Below are 20,934 nucleotides of genomic sequence, written 5' to 3'. Positions count from 1 at the left end.
TTGCTTCTCTGCTGGCAACAACTGCCTTGACTGTACATGTGCAGTATGGTTATCTTGTCTGGGGGTTCTGCTGGCCTTTAAACAAAGCATTGGCCCCTGCCTCTGGGTACCATGCAGTGCTCCCAGCTCTGCAGTTACCTAATTTTTAAAACTGTTCCAATCATCTCTGATGTATTTATAAATGCAGTGAGCATCTAAAATTAGGACAGCTGTTCAATCCAAATTCAGGAGCACTTAATCGAGTGTTTATGGTCACTGATCTTAAAGCTCTGCTCTCCGAGGACTCTGAACAGCTCTATTGATTTTCCAGAGAAGGCTTGTCAAAAGTGTTTTGATAGCCAGCATTGGAATGCCTTAGAACTGCTGTTTGTGTGCTGCCACTGATTCAGGAAGCTTATGCAGTTTTTCTAAATTTCCTAGCAGTTAGGATTTGCCTTCTAGAAAGTAAGTTACCAAACTGACACTTCCTACCCAGTCTTCATCCTGTGCTTCTAAGAGCTTGGGGCAAGACATACTTAGGATGGCACAGGTTGAAGAAAGTTTTCCAGAAGCATCAGAACAACCACCTGAGATTCTGAATTGCTGGAGTATTGGATGTCTCATTTTTATAGGTAAGTAATGCAAACAGGGATCTGACAAGAATTTTTGGTTTAGCTGATCTGGTGCCTTGATTTGCAGTAGGTTGGGAATCACACTTAACCCGTTCAGTCATCTGCTACAGCTCAGTATGCACATAGAAACATCTAAGATGAAAAGATCTCCAATGGAATATCACAATATCCCAACATTCTGAGTTAGAAGGGGGACCCACAAGGATGATGAAAGACTGCCTTAGCCAAGAGAATAGCCTTTGTCAAGATGAATGTGTGAGAAGGCCACTTTTATTTACAGTCACTTTATCTGTTCCCTGCTTGGGGTGTTCTAGTGTCGGGAATTAAAGCTTCTGGTTTTGTTTAGGGTGAGTGTCCATGTTACTGTTAGCTAAATGAAATGCCCGATTTCTAGGTCAGTAATTGAAGTCTTAGAGCTCGGTTTACTTAATTCTTTACCTGCAGGATGGGAGTGGTAGATTTCAGTACTTTCTGCTAGTGGAAGAATGTCTTGTGAGACAGAGTAAGTCAGGTGTGGTGGAAGCTAATGGCATGGGTCACGAACCTTTTGGCTGAGGTGCACTTGCAGGTGCTTTTGCAATTGTGAAACAGGCCTTGGGTCACTAGGCAGTTTTCTGGATGTTTGTGTGTGTATGTAGGAACACTCTGACATTTCAAGTTCAGTTTCTGAAAGCTTTACAAGAGACAATCCATCATCCTGTCAAATAGTGTGGAGGTTCTCATGTTCTGTTCCAGCTCAAACAAAAGCTTTTGTGGCACAGCAGTGCAGTGAAACAGCTGGTGGTGTTTTAGTCCAAGCTGAACATGGAGGTGGGAGATCTTAGGCCCAAAGATGCTTCCCTGTGTAGGCCTAGGGGGACATCCTAGTGATCCCTGAGAGGAGGGAATGAAGACAGCCAGATTAATCTTAGCACCACTGGCAAGGGGAGATGGGCCTAGATTTGAAAATACTCTCTTTGAACAGGACAAATGACTTCTTTTACAGTAAGTGGTAAAACACAGGTGTGGAATCTGTGCAGATTCAAAACCCAGCTGATGACATGCTGGGCAAATGTCTCCAGCAGCTCCTGCTTTGAGCAGGGAGTTGGGCTAGGTGATCTCAAGAGGTTTGTGCCAAGCTAAATGATTCCCAGAAGTGCTCCTGCTAGCTTCCTGGGCTTAACTGTTATGTCCAACCCTACCTTCATCTGGTGACCCTTCCAGTGAAAGAGGATCCACAGTTGCATGGCACAGCCTGGTAAGTTTTAGAGTCAGTCTCTAACACTCCCTAGTAGCTTTAGGAATCACCAGGCAGGAGTAAGACACTACCTCAGCGTTGTAGGTGAGCCATCCTGAAAAAGCTGCTCATTATCACTTGTGGTTGTGGAGTTTTGATGGGAGAAGTGCATGGCTGGATGAGTAATTGTGGTAACTGGACAATTTGCAGCCTGTCAGAAGAACATTTAATAAATTAATGATAGCTAATGGCTAAAGGAGAAGGTTAGTGAGGATTAAGGGCCTGCTAATCAGATCAGTCTTACTATTTGGGTGATACTATAGCTTAGAAGGTAGAGGAGCAGGTGATGCAGGAGTGCAGCTGCTGGCCCCGCTGCAGGCAATGCACCCTGGCTGTTCTGGGCTCTCAGGGCTCAGGCAGCCATGCCTGCTGCTCTTGGAGATTGTTCACCAACCACCTGGGCACCATGAGTAATACATTTACTGCTTTCCTGCATTTGTGTGTGTCGCTTCTGGGACTATACTGTGTCTATTGGACTCAGGCCAGTTTAGAGAAAAACTGGTTTGCTAACTGTTGAGCAACTAAGAGGAGTTCCCATAATCTCCTTGCTGGCCATTTCCAGTGGTGGTGGGTGGGAAATACTAGAGACACTTGAAAATTTTTCCTTCAAGTACTGCTTTTAAAAATGGCTTTTCTATGGAAGTCTTCATGCTGTAATAGACAATTAAGTTTAACTCGGTTTTTAAAATCAGACTTCTCAGTTAAAAGCATTCAGCTCTGCAAAACTTCTGTAAAATTGAGTCTTGAAAAGTAATCTTTTTTTACCAATGAGAATAGTAGGTTTTGAGATGGCAATGTATATTGATATTCTGGGGGATGCAATGTGAGTATAAAGAAAAAAATGTCATCTTAACCAAAAGGTTCAGACAATTCTGAAATTCGTGTACTACATTTTATACCTATGCTTCACAGAACCTTGGAAAGGAGGTTGAATTGTCTTTGGGATGGAGAAAGATGACAGAGAATTTGAGAGTTCTCTTTTCTATTTATAACTCCCTTTATAATTTAGTACATGTTTGTGATTGGAATGAGGAGAACTAGCTTATATCTGCTCCAGTTTCTGGCTTTGGAAAAAAAGTTTTCTCCTACAAGAATAGATGGCTTGTCAGGTTTTCTATTTACTCTGTTTTTGAAGAATTCAGTTGTTGATAGCTGTGTATACACTAAAAAGGGGTTTTAAGACTTACACTAAGTTTCTAAAGAAAATACAGAAATTACTGGAGTAGCCATGAGGACCTTAGTTGTCCAGTATCCTCTAAGGGCAAGTCTGATGTCATAGTGTCATCTTTGGATGATGTAAAATAGCATATTGAAATGGTTGATTCCCTTCTACCTGCTCCTTAGAAGAATAATTCCTATGTGTTTTCAAATATGAGCTATGGAGAAGAGAGCATTTATTTCAGTGTCCTGAACTTGAGAGTCCTGAGATACAGTTCAAGAGATTGTGCAAAGATCAACTGGGACACCTTTGACAAAGAAGATTCAGTAAAGATGACTTAAGCAGTAATAGCCTAAAGATGAGGTGTATTCCCTGCACAACTTGGGTGATGTGACACAATAGCTCCTGATGACATTATTGAGAGTTTCAGCTTCAAGCTGTTGAAGAATGAGTCTGCTTTTTACTGTGTCTGCAGAGTAGCAGATAGTTCCTGCTCCAAGATCTTGCCATTCAAACAGGATGTCATGCAGTGTTCTGCAGCGTCTGCACACTGGTACTTGGCTGCTTCAGGAAGAGCTGAGCAGAAAATTGTAGTGAAAAAAAGGAGATGGAAAAGAAAGGGGCTGAAAGAATATAAAATTAGGAGAATAGCATGAGAGGAAGACAAAAGTTTGATGCAAATGTCTAATAATTGGTGCAAGATGAATCCACCACTATTTTCTGAGTAGTAGCAACACTCTAAGGGCTGGAACCCCTGCCTTGTTTCTGCAGGGTGTTCTCAAATGGCAAGGGTGGTAGCTGGGTTTATACATTTCTAATGGCCCCCAAAGTTGGAATTTAGATTGAAATAGAGAATTTAGATTGTTCCAATTGCATAATCTTCCTCTTGCAGATCAGACCTTTGGGTAGGCATGTACTTGCTCAGGAGTTAAACTTCCCTATTAGTAAACCAGTACTTTTATCAGTAGTAATTGACACCCTGAGCAGCAAGCAATAGCAGCTTCCCATTCGGTACTTCTCCCTGAAGTCATTTAGGTATCACCATCCTGTGCTGCCTGGTTCCTTGGGACAAGGAATGCCTCAGAGGTCAGACAGGTATTTCTGTCTGACAGGCTTGAAATTTGGATAGTTGCTGACTATCATCACTACAGCACATCCCTGGTCCTGTGGTACCTTCTTAAAAGGCACATGCTTTTTGGCAGCCAGAAAAGTGCTACTAATGGCTCTTGAGAGAAGGAATTTTTGCCAGCTTTTTGTGTCTGGAATGGCAGAGTAGTTGTCTCTCTCTGGAGTGACAGGTAATTTATATTTTTAAACTAAATAGAGATGTTTTCTCACCCTGCTAAGTTACACAACTCTTGAAATAAAACGGGCAAAAGAGGATCAGCTCTCTCCTATCTTCCCACTCTGTTGTGATTCCTGAACCAGTAAAAAATTTGCAACCCCAGGAAGGCTGTGGGGTTTCACAGTTGCCTCTATTTTTAAGGTCTTTAAGACTCTGACTACCATAATTTTTTTCCTATTAAATAACCACTCTTTTTCAAAGACTAATTAAACCTGAGGCCTTTGAAAGACCTGTGAAGCTCCCCGTGTCTGAAGTGGAAATGCAGAGTCTTTTATTCCTGCCAAATTAGACAGACAGACTAGGAAAATCATAATTTAAAGTCTACACTAAAGCTCTATGGTTAGTGTAGTCTTTACATTGATCTAAAATGTCTTGAATATGCTTAAAAATAAAGCTTCTTAATGAATGGGGATGTGTGACAATTTCCAAAAATTTGGAATTGATTCACAAAGCAATGTAATATGTCATTAGAATTTTTCATTTTTTAAAGATGCTAGAATTAAGACACTGCATAATTGATTTGCATTTTCAACTCTGAGAATGCTAGGCATTTTTCCATGGAGTTAATAATGGCATTTATTTATACATGCATTGCACTTTAAAAGGCTGCCAAGATAAAAAGTATTAGAGGATTGTCTTCTGTTGACTCTCTGAGGAAGTCATCCCCACCAGGCAGATTAAAAGCCAGTTTGGAAGTTCATCTGAAAGCCAAGAGCAAAGGAGCACTTTAGCAATTCTTCTTGTAGTTTTAATGATTCATTATTCTACCAGCAGGACAAGTTCCTTCATTTTTGAAATGGACTGTGATGCCCAGGCTAATCATGAAGTTACACCTCTCTGCTAGCTTTTCCCCTTCCAGCATAGCAGCATAACTGAATTGATGCTGTGGGGGTTTCTGCAGGCAGTAGCTTCCCTAAAACCTTTAAAATCCTTTTGTGGTTCTGTGCTGGGCCTTGGAAGGAATGCTACAAAGTAATCTCCTCTGTCAACTTTTGCTTTCCCTTGAATTTCCCTGGTTTTGCCTTCCCCCAAGGAAGCATTAGCTAAGGAGACCCATCTCCACATACCCTGAAGAAATCTTCATGTGGTCCAAGCTGGAGGTCCCTAAATTGCCATGATATAGATTAATCATTTATCTGGCATAAATTACACTTGAACATGGGTTATTGCCAAGATTCTGATAAATTCTCTGGCTACTGAAGAGATGTAAAAAATGTTTTTGCTGTTTTTCTCTTCTTAAAAAGTAATCCTCACTACACAAGCAATGAAACTGGGAAAAACAGGGAAAGGGGTTCATATGCATTGTCCTTGCTTTCTTGGCTGCCTCTATCTAAAGAGAAGTCAGCTTCCATGTTAGCAGTTGAAAGATAATTAAAATCAGTCATTTGCTTGTGGAGCAGATTGGAAGTATTATCAAGCCTGAGACCTTATTTCTCATCTGCATTTGAGAGAAAAGTACCTCCTTGCATTCTGTCTGTGAAGTGTAGGCAAGCAGCTATTGAGGTAACATGCTGAATGTTCTTAAGCAAACTGGCAGTTTTCAGAGAACATCTGATGCAATTACATTTTCTATCAGAAGCATGGGGGAAATGCATCCTCTATTCAAACGTGTATGTTTATGTCTTCAGCCCTCTCTTTTGCACCGAGCCAAAGCAGCCTGTTTTCACCAAAAATGCTGAGAGTTACATCCATTCACTGTTTGTTTAGCAGGATGAAAGGAGTCATGTAAATGGTATCCTCACTTGAGTTGAGCCTTTTTTCTTCAAAGGTGAAAGGCAGATTCTAACTTGCCAATCATCCCAAAGGGCAAAATTTCACTTCCAATCTAGTACAGCTCTGAAGAATACTCTAGCCTGTTCAGACAAGAGGCTTGGGTCAGCTTTTCACAGCTCTGGATTGTTTTGCTATTTCAATAATTTTTGTAACAATCTATTTATAATTTCACTGATGAAACAATTAGGATGCCACATTGGGTTGTGCTTTCATCAGCTTTTCACTAATTAAAATAGAGACAAATAGAGAGTTTCCATTTCCAATCTTCCTTTAGAGAATAAACTGCACAAGAAACTCACCTGTTCCATCAGCCAGTGCTAATGGTAGTTATGCCATGTGCCATTGCCTGCAAGAAGCCCAGCTCAACAAGTGAAGCCCACACACAGTTTCAAAGGAGAAGGCAGAGGAAGGTTGTCTGTCTATCTGTAAACCACAAATTTGCATCTTCCTACTAAGTGCTACTGTGTGCTCTCTTCTTATTTCTGGAGGCATGACAGGGACAATGTTAGCAACATACTGGTTTAAAAGCACCCTGAAGAAATCCCAGCACCTTATGTTGTGAAGACAAGGTAAACATTTATGCACAGATGAGAAACAGTAGCTGTGGCTCATTTTCAGAGTTAAAGGGTGGAGGTTCTAGGAATTGTTATTTTGTAGCTAAACATGACCTGTAATGTCTGCTGGAGTTGAACTAGATCAGCAATGAAATTTCCCCTTTAGGATGATTGGCAAGTTAAAAGCTGCCTTTCCTCTTTGAGGAAAAAAGGCCCAACTCAAGTGGAGGATACCATCTGAGATTTAAAATATGTTGCTCAGAATATTTTGCTTTTGTGTTTTCACAATTTTCATGTGCAGAAGTAGGTTGGTTGGGTTTTTTTAATTCCCCCAGGGAGACATTTGAGTGCTGTAGTTAAAGGTTCATTTTTTTTTTTTATATTAGTCCTATTTCTTCAGTTCTCACCACCAGTCTCCCTTTTGTGGATGCAAGAAATCTCCAAATAAATCTACTTATTTACTTTTTGAGTTTTTGTGAAAATCACAGACACTGCTGATCCTCCCTCCTCTTGGTCTTATTTTCTATTTAAAATACAGAGCTGGTGTGTTTAATTGTTTGATGAACTCCAGCTATTCTGACCTTTTTGGGTCCACAGTCATTCTTGTGAGATAACTTCATTTTATCTTCACTGTTCAGAAGTTGTCTATCCTTGTGGGCAGTACTCTGCCCTGAATCTTTGTGCTTGAGACAGCATAGGGAACAGGAGACTGTCTAGTGTGACAGGTACACAGCAAAAAGGCTTTTCACCTCTTGAACAGAGATTTCATTTTCCTCTTCAGTGAAGCTTAGAAGACTGTTCAGGGCACCTACAGAAGACTGAATACAGCCTACATGAACCTGTGGCCATGGAGAAAACAGCCCCATTTCAGATCCTTACTGTTGCTCATGGTATGTGTGTATTCTAATTCACTCATCACAGAGAGGGTCTATCTCCTCTGCTAACTTGCATCCTCAAAGTAGATCCTAGCAAGGAAATTCTTTTCCAGGCTTGCTTGTTTGGCACAGTGCAGCAATCTCAGTAATATGGAGATGAAAACAAAAGTGGCATATGAATTTTGAGCCACTCAGTCAAGCTACCCACAGTGATAAATCTGACATTCTCAGCTCAATTTAAATTAACTTACCAAAGAGGTTTTTGGCTATTTGCCATTTATAATTCTTCTATTTTTGTTTGAAGACGTACGTCTTAATTTTCATCTTAAAGCTGTTTTTTCCCCCCAAAACATTCTCTATTATAGTAGAGCAGTTTTGTGCAATGACTTGATTATAAAAAGTGCTTTAGAACATCAGTGGAGCCTTAGCTTTATGGGGAGCTGTGCTTAAGCAAGAACAGAACCCTGAAAAATACCTATGCAAGAGGATGGGCCATAGAAAAATACCTATGCAAGGGCCATAACCAGGAGTCAGTTTCTGCCTTCAGTTCCACCATATTTTTCTTCTCTGTCATGTGGAAGTCTGGGAAGTATTGGTAGCTTGAGGGTCCTGTCATCGTGATGTCCCTGCTGACTTGCTTCCAAGGTATTAACAGTATACCAGGGCATTAAACCCTCAGCTCTCTTCTAGCTCCTAGGTTTGCATGCAAGTAAATCAGATGAAAATTATGGGATAGGAAAACTGATTTATGTACTACAACATTGAAGCACACCTGTGATTCCCATTTATGTGCTTCTTGATTTCAGAGGTATCTAGATCAAGCCCTCAGTCTCGACCATCTGTGGGGTAGGTCCTGATTATGTTCTTAAGGATATGCTTCATTTTGTCCCCATTTATTAAAGCAATTAAGTGTGTGATTAACTTAAGTAAGAAGTGAAGCCTATGCTAAAAATCAAGCATGAACTTTGCTGAACTGGGACATAAATACTAATTTACTTTAGAGGCTGTCCTCACTCAGCAGCTGGAAAATAAGGCTTCTGCAGACACACAGCCCTGGTAGATATCACTGTGCATTCAGATCTTTTCAGACCAGAGCTATCTAAAATCCAATACTCTGGCTTGTTTGTGCCTTGTCACATACACAGGTCCTTCATTTTACAGTAAATTTGGCTACACTGCCTGAGTGTACTCATAATGACAGCCAGTTATTTCAAAGTAAAGACTGGTAGACATTATTGATAAAACAGAAACCATGTCAAGAGTGCCTTAACTCTCTATAATTGCTTCTTTTTCAGTCCAGGTGGTTTGTTTTGTTCTGCAGTCCCAAGGACCTCAAAAATTTACTTCAGTAAGTACTATGCAAATGAATATTTCCACTAATAAAATATTCATGGACATCTGAAATGCAAAACATGTACATAAATTGCCATGTGTTTGCTGAGGCATAGGAGCTCTATGTGTGACCTGAGCACATGAGAAGTAATTCAAATCAGCTTAGCACTAGCTGAGCTGGCAATCCAGAGAGCTATGGGGGGCTGCCTTATTTAAAAAAACTCCAACTTGCCACAGAGGCACTGCTAAATGAGATCCAGTGGATGGCTCTGTGGTGGCCTATGGAGTTATGTCCTCCACTTCTTGACAGTCTTGGAAGTTGCTCCTTTCCACAGCAAAACCAGAAGAAGAGGAGGTGTGCCCCACCCCAGCTGCTCTACTGCCAGAGCTTGCTTCTTGCTTTAAACTGCAGGTGAAGTGAAAATCTACCTAAACCAACAGACTTGACACTGAAGCTGGTGAGGCACAGAGCTCTTTCTCTTGACATCACTGTGAGCATGGCAACCACAAATATGGTGATAGTAACTCCTTAAATTGTTGCAAAAAAGGTGTGATAAGTTCATCTATTAATACCCTGACAATCAATAGCAACTTCATCTCAGCTGATGTGGGAGGTCCTGTTACCCCCATGACTTAGACCTGTGGCTTTTGTGCTCTGTGGCACACCAGGACATTGGTCTTTTAAGCACAGCTTGCAAAGAACTGTATTGCAGGAATTTTCTTTTTAATTGCAATGAGATGGCTGCTGAAAAAGGGGCAACTCATCAGCTCATGTTTATGGGATTTACAGCCAAAATATCTTCAGATGGCTACTAAACCACTTTAGTGTTTCTTTTTGTGATTATTCAGCCTTGAAGGTTGTTTCTGGTGTGCATAGGGAAAAGCAATATGTGTTAACCATCCTCTAAAAAACAGACAAGATAAACAGTGTTTTACTTCTTCCCTTCTAAGGGTTTAAAAGAACTAAGAGTATCTGCCAGATTGACAAGGAGGTGTGTTTTGGCGGTGTGGCTAAGATGAATTCAGATTGTAGATGAGCCCAAAGGATGAATATTTCTGCTGCTGAAAACAGGAGTGAGTGCATTGGATGCATATCATGTCCATGTGGAAGAAAAAAATCTGTAAAACTTCCTTCTTGCTTAAATCACAATTCCATAAAATTAAAATGCCTTCAGCCCTTTCAGTATTGAGGCCAACTCTAATCTCTTCAGTAGTAGCATGACTTCTCTGGCCTCTGTAATACAATTCCTGATTTACTGCAAGAGATCAAGCTCAAGGCCACTGCAGCTCCATTTTACTACTCCAGTCAATATATTGCGTATGTTGTTTATTAAATAGTCAACTATCACTGCACAGGGAATATCAACTGTGTAACTGTAATTCCCATCCGGGGGTTTGGCACCCCACTGAATAGCCCTCTAGTCACACTCGTCCCAGTAAAGCAAAAAAGGCAAAAGAATAAAGGGCCCCCAAACCTGCAGCTTGATGTATTCTCACTGAAGGATACTCAAGTTGCCTTACCACTGGAGTATTACAGAAGGGGCAGTCACTTCAGACAGAGAGACTGGGATTTGAAAGCTGGTGTCTTCAGCTTACCTGACTGAATTTGCTAGGATGAAAATGCAGGTGTGACTGCAGTCTCTTCTTCCAGCAGAACCAGATGATGGGCCATGCTGAGCAGCTGGAAAATGGCAAAGTCTTCAGTCATTACTATGCTCCACAAAATGGATATTTATTGTGGGCTGAGCTTGGCACCTAAGGGAATCCCTATGGGATGTTCTGCAGGAAGGATTAGGCATTGCCTGCCCACATCCCAAGCAGGTGAGTGCTGCAGACTGGAGAGAACCTGAGCAGCCATGTTAGGAGGGCAGTAAGTGTGAGTAAATATTCCCAGCCTCCCAGCAGGGTTACTAGGTCAGATTTGGTCCTTTACTCCTGAGAACTCCGGCTCCAAGCAGCTCATGTCTGGGAGACACAGCTCAGCAGCATCCATGTGTGACATAGGATTGATGGAAGAGATGAACAAAGTGCCTGAACAAACATCTCACCTCCCACACCCCAGAATGCTGTAGATTGTACATCCAATTCCCAGGTGCTTTGTTCCCCTCATTCCCTTCAGAGGGATGGTAGGCACGTAGCTCTGTGTCGTGAACAGCAGCATTTCATTTTGCTTTTAGGTATGGCATTATCAGTGTTACAACATCCAAAATGGCACTAAATATCAATGTGTTACTTTGGATCTTCCCCAAGGACCAGAATTTGACATTTTAAAAAATCATATTTTGTTAGGAAACATGTGTTAGGGGTCTATTAACCTCCCTACAGCTGACACTCAAGGCCATGTGTGCAGCGATTGGTTACAATGCCACTAAACCTGGAAATTTAATTATGGGATGCCAGTCCTTTCTTCTCTGTTGTGAAGTGAACATAGTCATCACTTGTTTCTATTTCTGCATGAAAATGATTCATTATGTAGAATGTACTGTACTACAAAAGGGTTGGAAGAAAATAGTTCCATGATACATGTTGGGAGACAGAAGCAGTGGCTTGCTGCTGTGATTCACGCTTGTACTGCCCAGGCATTCCAAAAATGGTTTTCTTCACAATTAGCCACAAAATCTGTAAACCATAAAAGGAAAACCATCAGTTTAACAGCAAGTGATTCTGGCTAGCTGCTTGAAATAAAGGAAGGTGATAATTCATGGAGCAAGTAAAATATCAACATTAACTGGACATTTTCTCTTAATTAACTTTACAAGCAGGCAGCCCACAGTGGCAGTCTTTGCTCTGAAACTGAAAAGACTCACTGTGCTTCAAAAATCGATATGGTCTGATGAGAACCAGTCCCTGATACTTATTATGGTGTGTCTGTGGCATAGTGCCCTCTGTGCAGCCGCCTGTTGAGGACAGGGGCACGTAAGGGATTGGCTGGACTGCAGCCCTGCTCCCCTGCCCACATATTCCCTGTGGAACAAACTTGGCAGAGAGAAGGCAGTGAGTAGGCTGAGCCCTGGCAGATTGCTCTTCCCCCAGCACAACAAAAAAATGAAAACAACACTGCTGAGAGCACTCAGCTGGATGTCAGCTGAAATATGAAAATGCGCGTGTTGCTTCCCTCAACATGCCTTTTTGCATTTTTGGGACCTCCTCAAGCTTGGCATAACTAGGTATGTCTCAAGGACAACGGGCTCCTTCCGAGGTTTTTTTATGAGGTCTGAGGATCTGTCATCTTTGATTAACAGAAGTTTAGAGTTACAAGACAGGGTGCACTGGAGCTATAGCTAATGACGCCCCTCTTACAATTTATAAACAGAATAGTTACTAACATGCATGCTGAGAGGTTCCATGTACTTTGGAATGACTCTGGGAAAACATATATACAAGGATTACCACAGAAACATGCACGATTTATTACAGCTGCTAATATACTTTTTTAAACCAGAATCAGCAGTGATAGTGCTTGTGTTCTGCCTTGTGCCTGCCATACCTAGCTCAGCCATGATCTTGGCTGTACTTCTTACAGTAGACAGAGAGCCCTTTTACCTTTTTGGACTAAATCAACTTGCTGATCAACAATCTTAAGGTGCCACTAATTTCTAGATATCTGATGAAAATGAGAAAAGGGATATTTTTATCCTGAGTTATTTATGCCTTGCCATATTTATTTATGATAAAATAGTACTTTTAAGAAATGGATAAGCATCACTACAGTTCTTCAGTGTTTGTTTGAAAGTATAGCAAAGGATTGTATTAATACCAATTATCATGGGACAGACGCTCTCATTGAAGTAAAATCTAAACTTTTATTTGAAAATCCTTTAGGATCTCATTAACTGCTCCATGCCAGGGAACCTATTTTGGTAGGAAAGCTGTTCTGAGTAAACAGCAACTTCCTAAATGAGTTACAAATACTGCTATTATAGAATAATTTGCAGCAAACTAACACTTCTAATGTTGTACTTGTAGCCTTGGAATTTCAGCCCGAATCTGGAGTGCTTCATGGACAAACTAGAGCTGCTTGGCTGCTGATTTGGAGAACATATTTACACTTTGTGTTTATTTTGCTGTGTAGCTGTTTTGTGCCAGAAATGTTCTTGTCTGACCTCAAACTAACAACCAGTTATAAATGGCATCTGTGCTGAGGTTTCTCCTGGTATACCCTAAGTAATCTCATAAGCAACCGCTCCCCTTCTAAATTTCATCATCATCACCATAATGGCACAAACTGATGCACTAGTGCAGTGCCACTGTGTGTGGGGGCTGGCTTTTCAATTTCATAAATGCATATCAACATCCTGGGAATGGCTTAAAATACAGTTACGGTCAGTAAAAGGATTTGGTAAAAGCAATAGCTCTGTGTTCTATATTAATTCTGAATTATAAACATAGCAGAATATACACAAGTCCTACTTTCCAGATGTTTTCCTTATCCTGGTATTAACTGTTAGGAGAAAGCTCTGTGCTATTAGCAATCTCAGGTCTATTGCTAAATGTCAGCTGCTCCACATGTAAGAATTTTTCTTTGTCACTTCAACATTTCCAATATTCTTTTAATTAACCCCTCCCTCCAAAACAGTCTTAACAGTCATGATCCCAAGGGTCTGTGACTCAGGATTAAGGGCTCCTGGGATTTATTTTTGGGGTCCTGTGTCTGAAAGGACCTTTCTCACCAATCACCTTTACTTAATCATCCCCAAGTCAAATTTGCTGGACTTAAAAATTAAGGCCCCAATCTTCTGTTAGCTCTTACTCAGGAAAGTCTCAGCTCAGTGAGAAGGATCACGGGCCTCCAAAGACCAGTCTGTTTATGCTTTTCCCCCTCCCTCCTGCTCATCAATGAAAGCATCACCAGGTCCCTGGAGCTGCCATGTAGTCCCAGGCCAGCCCTGCAGCTGCTGCTGAGCTCAGATGGGCGCTGCCCCAGGGGCTCAGGTGCCACCATGCAGCAGGGACAGCCTGGAGCTCGGACACTCAGCTACGACTGTCTTGCTTGTCAGGCTCCTGCCTCAAGCACTCCAGCCCCTTCTGCAAGCCTCTGAAACTTGTTTTAGCAGTGCTTGCTCGCTGCAGTGTTTGTTTCACCTCTTGACTGGCATCATGGCCTGTGGATTATGTCCATGGCTGTCTTCCCTCAGTAGCTCTGCTGCTTGCTTTCCCCAGCACACCAGAAACTTGAGTTTAGCAGGAAACCTTACTCTTCCTTGTCCCAACAGCCGAAAGTAATCTCCCCCTTGACCTTGCCTGACCATTTGGCCTTTTCTCTGATGAAGGAGAAGACGGATAATTTACAAACCATTCCCATGTGGCGTAAAAACATCCTCTAAAAGGATTTGTTCCTATCTCCCTCAGGGGACCAGTATATTTGAACATGCCAAATGCATATAGAAATGTCTCAGTGAGTGTTAGAGAACCGTGGCAAGCCTTGCCACTTCTCTGGGAGGCTGCTGCAAGCTGGTTGCAATTGGTGCCTATTGGGTGTGGTGTTGAGGTGCTTGCACCTTCTTTCTTACTCCTCTTTTGAAGCACACATTACAGCTATTACTAACCAGCAGCAATTGAACCCTTGTCCTGGAATCCCATCAATGAAGCAGTATTTGTAATGGCAGGATGCAACAGATGCTCACTAGCTTGTAGGCTGGCACTTAGTCTACCTACTTCCACAGCCATCTAAGGTCAAAATGCTTCAAGAGCCAAGAGAAATCTATTAATATCATTCTAAGTGTGGTGGCTAAGGTCCAGGTAAGGAGAGCCTCGAGAAGGTATCTTTAGACAAGCAAAATTTTCTGTTTCCCATCTATATCATGACAACTAATAATCTGCTTTTATGGGTAGTCATTAAATGAATGATGAATCAGTAATCAGTGCAGTTTATATGCTGTGCAAGTAGCAGTAATGGTGGATGTGAGACCTGCCAAAACTGTGGTCTGCTTTGGACAGCTGACTTTTCAGAATTCTTTTCATTCATGAACCTGCTTTCTTTAGTCATCTGCAACCTCTATCATGCTTTTCCCTCGTTGCTCATTCTTTTTTCCGCTTCTCTGTCTTGTCCATAGGATTATACTTGGCATCCTACTCCCTTTTATTTCAAACATGCCAACTTTGATCTATCTGATCTTTTATTCTAGCTGACCAACACAACAAGAATTATGGCACAAAACTTAAAGAAAATGCTGCTGAGGTTTAAGAAAGAAATCCAGTAAGCTTCCTTCTTTTATAAGTACTTACTGTATTTTGTGTTTACTATTTGTCATAAGGTTGTTCTTTAGAATACAGGATTCTAAGCTTCCCATCCTAGATGACAGGAGTATTTGATGGCACATTCATTTATTCAGGATGATGAAGGCTAATTCTTTGTTAGACTGCAAAGGAAAGACATCATGTAGATTTTTTACTGTGCATCTCATGACATTTTACATTTAAATGGGACTTATGCGGTTCTTGAATTGGCCTTAAATCATCTACATGCTGTCACTAAGCATTTTCTTAACAGCTGTTCTTTCCTTTAGTTAATTACTTATCAAATGTCAAAATGTGATGGCTGAGTGAAATGTCCTGTTATCTGAGCAAACCCTAACTTAACAATCAATTTCTGCAGACAAACAAAATTAAGTGCTACATTAAAAATCACGAGACATTGTGACTGCACAAAAGCTTCATTTTTATGCCTGACTAAACCTGACAATCAAAAAATAAGGCAGGGGAGTGGGGAGAATAAATAAATATACATTGCCCTACCTAGTGGTTATGACCAGGCTCAGGATGGACCTCAGCTGTTGAAGACCAAGTTGTGGGTTTCTTCTGGAGATAAATATAAAATCCTTTTATGGAAGATTATAATTCAGAATTGACTGGTGGAAGTTGTTGGGGTTTTTTCAGATGAGTATTCAAAAATCTGCTCATATTCAACAAAATGTATGTTTTCATTCAAGATGGGACTAATTACTGAAACTGCTGGAAAAGCAGACATGACTGTAATAACTGACCAGCATTACCTATATCTTCTGTGTCTACAAAATTATTATTTGGATTTGGTTTGGAATGGGGTTGAGGATTGAATTATCTGTTCAAAAGTGTAGGCTTCAGCTCATTTCCCAGTAAAAAAATAGCATAGCCATTAGAAAGAAATATTTAAATACAAAGTAAATGTATTGCATAATATGCTAAGGCTATTTTAGTATGCTTTTCCTCTTCACAGAGTTGCTATGTATTTTCTTAATGGCAGAGATCAACTTCCAAGTATAGCTAGGAATGCCTTTTCTGGATTGCTTTTGATTGCTTTGATTGCAACAACTTCAAGTTTGGGCTTAGAATGAGGTAAGAATATGTAGAGGGAAGCTTGAGTTATGGTGTAGTTTGCTGTCAATGTCTACAAACAAGTGGTATGGGTAGGACTTCAGTTTCATATTAAGAGGAACTTCCCTAAATAATGTTCCTTGTTAGACCTCCTCTAACCCTGAAATGACAGGAGATGCTAAAATAACACGAGGATTTTATACCAGCGTCTATCAAGTCTAATCTAATCAGAAATAAGCCTTTAATGTGTCACTGACAAAAAAAAAAAAAAAAAAAAAAAAAAAAGTGAGGCCAGAATCTTGTTATATATACGAAAGCACTTTAGCTCAATAGGATGAGTCTACATTTATTTTAAACCTTGCAGTTATTTCTGTGAATGAAGAGGGGGATCAGAGTATCTCAGGAATGAAATTTCTGTTTGCAGCTCTGCTCTGGAAAGTGTAGCTCTCATTTGCACACCTAAAGCCCACTGTTAAAAAGCTCCAGAGAAAGGAGCAGAAATCCCTGGCTGAGCCCTGCAGCAGCTCGAGCTGTCCAGCAATCAAAGGAAGGAGGACCATGGTAAAAAATAAAATATGCCAGGCAGCGTTTGCTATGAGGACTGGAAAAGAAGGTACCTGGATGTGCTGCCTTAGTCTGGGACTGTGTTAACTCACAAAATGTGAGTGTGACTCCCTGGAGAGAGAAAAGCAAGAAAGAAGTATAAAAAGGGGTTATATCCCTGCCAGGCATTCACAACGCCAGGCAGGGGAAACTGAGGCAAAGGGTTGTGGCCTGCAGAGCTGTCAGCAGCTGTGTTTTCCTTTCATTCCATATTAAAAAGGAGCTTATTTAGCACTCTTCTGTTAGTTCTTTCCCCTCCCTTCTTTGCCTGTTAGGAGGGAAGTATGGCCTATCATGGCATTTCAGAGAAGACATTTTCTTTGCAAAGCCCTGAGTGAGCAAAATAAAATCTTTCTTCTTTTTGTTGTCAATTGTATCTAAGAAAAGAGTTACATCTACTGTTTATAAGCAGCAAATTATTCTGTGAAATCTGACTGCAGTCTAAACAATGACGAAAAATTTAGGAATTAGTTAGTAGTGATGCACTGGAAGATAATGAAGTTCTCAACTTCTTGTTTATATTACAGCATCCATATGTAATGTTTGATAATGTATTTGCTGTGGCATTGACATGATTATCTGCATCAATTAAAATGAGTGCTAATTTATAATCAACTGTGATTGGAATCCTGTTCCATGTCAATGAGTTACTCACAAAAAAATGTTCCATTAATCAATCCAAGAGACTAAAGGGCAGGGTTTTTTTAAAAAAATTAGCTGCCTACAAGTGCTAATTATGTTTTTAAGCATTTTTTTTTCTGGTGTTTCTTCAAAATACTTAGTTTGAAACAAGTATTCATAAGAAGTTTTTTCCTTGTGCATTGTTTTCCTTAAAAGTGCTTGCATCAATGAAAATAGAAATATACATTTATATATAAATACATAAAGAGCATGGAGGACTCAAAAATTAAGACAGATTTTTAAAGAGCTCTTTGAAAATGGGGAAGACCTCTGAACTGAGAAATAACTGTCTCCTTTTACTGTAGGAACTGATAATTTGGCATATACACTGCAAAAAGTTTTTCCTGGGTTACATGCTCATTGTATGGGCTGCACCAATGACTTGCAGGATGTGTGGCACACTGTAAAGCCAGGCTGCTAGAAACCTGTGAGTAAAGTGGATGTGTCTCATCAGCATCACTGCTCATTCTTCATTGCTTGATTGGGGTGATCTTGTGCTTTCCAAGTGCTATCATGCTGTTTGTTTAAAAAAATCAAAGCAGCAACAAACTTTGGGTGCATTGAGATGATTCACATCACAACTACTGGTGCTCAAAATACTGTGAGCTACATATGGTAAAGAATGCACTTTAAAGGCATTTATCTAACACCAAAAGTCTTCTGTTGTTGATGGGCAAGGCAAGGTCTGTGAGTCACCCACCACACTTCATCACCATGGCTAATAATTGGTGAAAAGGAGCTCCCTATGGAAGCTGTTGTGTAATGTTGATTTTTATAGCTCCTTGCTCAAGCCTAGCCTTTTGCATAACGTGAGTGAGGGCACCTAGTAACTCTGCCACATGAATAACCCCAGTGACTTCACTGTGAGTGGAGTATGGAGCATTGTGCAAGCCTGGCTCCACCAAAGCCAGCAGCAAAACCCGCCCTGCGTGCGGGAGGACGAGATCTCACCTGCAAGGCCCAGCTCTGCTCAGCTCTGCCAGCTGGGAGCCATGGGCCCGGTGTCCTCTCGTGGCCTCACGGGGTGAAGAGGGTGAAATGCCTCCCAGCCCTGCCCCTACCAGCCTTGGACTCAGAGGTTCTCTTTTATCTCTTTGAGTCTCAGGTGGTTTGTATTCACTTTTATGTAATCTGTCATTTTTGTGTCTCAGGCTGAATCCTACTTTCAACCGACTATTTCCACAGATCAGCGTGAGTTCCAATCCCTGCTTCAAATCTGTCAATGCAGGAAGCAAATCTTGCAATCACTTTGCTGGTGTGCAGTGGTGCCAAGTTCTGCCTGGCTGCCTGTCCCTGGACACTCAGGGGGCTGTGTGCTCCTCCTGGCAGGGCTGGCATTGATGGGGCACAGCAACACCGGGGGCAGGATCTCTGCTGCAGCTCACTTGTAAAATTGGCCTCACAGAGCTGTGACTCAGCTGGGTTTATTCCTGGCAGAAATGTAAATGTCTGGGCTACGAGGCAGCTGCTACCCAAAAAAACTTTGTTCAGCAAGCTTAGGAACACAAGACTGCCGTGCTGTTCAGGTGCACAAGTCCCTGAGTTTAATTCAGATTTTACTCCTAGCTGGGGTTGTTCACCCCCTCTGTAAATGAAGACATGTTACTTGGGTAGTCAGCATGGTTTTAGAATAGATCCTCAGGTTAGAAAACTTTGACCTCAAGTTTTGTTTACAATGTAGGACTCTCACGTAAATTGCAGCAGAGTGGGGGCGGGGGGAAGCACAACATCTGGTGGGGTTTTACAGCTTCTACTCTAATGCATCATGGCAAATCCATTTAAGTAAGCTGTACAAAAACATCATCACTTCTGCTTAATTATAAATCTGTTGCATGTAATTTTGGGTTTTGAAAATGAATATGGATAAAGAGACTTACCTCTAATCTATATTGATCTCTATCAAGAGATGAACAGATGATGAACTTAAACCATCCAGTTCTATTCCAGTGCATTTCCTGTCTGTACAGAAATGGAAAAATGTTTACTGTAATTAAGACCTAACACTTCAAGTAAACAATTATGATGGTGAGAGATTTAAAAAAAACTGTAAAAAGCAAAATCACATGTGAGGAAATGTCACTACAATCTGCCAAGGTCAGCTGACACCAGAATACAGAAGGCAGGACATGTGCTCATCAGTTTGAGTAATGGGTGTGTTCTTCCTCTGGGCAAAATGCATAAAGGTGAGCATATTGCACAACAGCTTTGTCTCCTCCAAAGTGGGGATAATAGCTTTCTAAAATGTGTCTGAGAACACTGGGTTGGTTTTTATGCTGATGCTGTATTAGTCAGAAGAAACAATCACTCATCCTCCAGGTCTATCACTGCATTGGGAAAGACACGCAACTAGAGTGCTGGGGAAGTGATAAAATTCAGACCTATGAGAGGCAAAAAGGCCATTGACACTCATCATAAAGTGCAAAGGCCAAGAGGGCATTAACCCCTGTTCCTTGTGTGAAGATTTTTGCTGACTTAGGTTTACAAGTATCACAACTTGAAATTTCTGTCTGCCAGGAAAGTATTTACTGCTTTTAGTGAATGAAGAATGCTTCAACAGAATGGTGGAATGGTATGTGACCTGGTTGTTACTTGTGAGTCCTGTAATCAGTTGCTCTTGTCTGCCTGGATTTGGAGAAAGAAGATCTCTATTTCCTCTACTTTCAATCCTTCTTTGTGAAGCATCTGGACAAACAACTTGAGTAACATGATGACCATGGGGATGTAGATCCAGAGATGGATCTGGATGTGTATCCAGATCTCAGTGGCCATGGGCTTAGTCCACTTAGCCAGCCTTGAGAAGGAAACATGAACGAGGATGAGACCATTTTCAGCTTAGCCAAGGATGAGCACAACCAAGACTTCCTTTCCAGCTGTGACTTGAATTATCACCAGTGTCTGGATGCTCAAGGTAGCCCTGGGACCAATTAGTGTGTGCTGTACTCCATCCACACCTCTGAATAGCCCTTCCTTTGAGGAATGTATTTAGATAACTGCAAATCACAACCCAATGGTTCTTTCTCCAGAAACAAGAATCATCACAGTACATTTAGTTCTTCTTTGGAGAAGAAAATATATACACAGCTCTTTTTATTTCTTATTTCTGAAGCAGCAGGAGATAATTATCTTATTTCAATGTCTTATTCCAATGATTACATCCTGCTTTACAATCCTATAAAATTCAAAATAATACGAAAAATCCTTAGATGCTTATATTGTGTTATATGTAAAACTTTGTGTGTTTAGAGCCAAAAAGTTTAAAAAGACATCCAGAGTAATTTGTTTGTTCTTGCTTACTTGCATTACTTTTCAGCTTGAATAATACCAATTAGATGGTTTATGATTATTTCACATTGAATTTCACTGCAGGCTCCCTCTGCACCAGCACAGCTCTTCAGTGGTTCACTGGTTGCAGATCCTGTGGGGAGAAAAGAT

General features: G+C 41.0%; 1 protein-coding gene and 1 long non-coding RNA gene across 8 annotated transcripts in view; one reads left to right on the top strand and one right to left on the bottom strand.

Annotated features, from left to right (window-relative positions):
• Positions 1–4,954: 4,954 nt before the first annotated feature.
• Positions 4,955–20,934, bottom strand: part of TTC7A (tetratricopeptide repeat domain 7A) — a 207,527-nt gene continuing 191,547 nt past the window's right edge. For 5 of the 7 annotated variants that reach the window (XM_074537203.1, XM_074537200.1, XM_074537205.1 and 2 more), the window contains 4 exons: positions 20,797–20,917; positions 19,380–19,461; positions 15,151–15,284; positions 4,955–11,544 (listed from right to left, as the gene is read on the bottom strand). In XM_074537203.1, the coding sequence (XP_074393304.1) occupies positions 20,894–20,917 (24 nt within the window). In that variant the 3' untranslated portion in view covers positions 4,955–11,544; positions 15,151–15,284; positions 19,380–19,461; positions 20,797–20,893. The remainder of the gene's footprint in view (positions 11,545–15,150; positions 15,285–19,379; positions 19,462–20,796; positions 20,918–20,934) is intronic. The other 2 variants (XM_074537201.1, XM_074537202.1) reach the window with 2 other exon arrangements.
• Positions 15,133–17,192, top strand: LOC141728503 (uncharacterized). Its single transcript, XR_012579480.1, has 2 exons — positions 15,133–16,239; positions 16,643–17,192. It is a non-coding gene; the product is annotated as an uncharacterized LOC141728503 (long non-coding RNA).

The sequence above is a fragment of the Zonotrichia albicollis genome, chromosome 3, assembly GCF_047830755.1.
Source record: "Zonotrichia albicollis isolate bZonAlb1 chromosome 3, bZonAlb1.hap1, whole genome shotgun sequence".
Taxonomy (NCBI): Eukaryota; Metazoa; Chordata; class Aves; order Passeriformes; family Passerellidae; genus Zonotrichia; species Zonotrichia albicollis.
The sequence above is the reverse complement of the archived record's forward strand: the minus strand, read 5'-3'. Positions and strand labels throughout refer to the sequence as shown.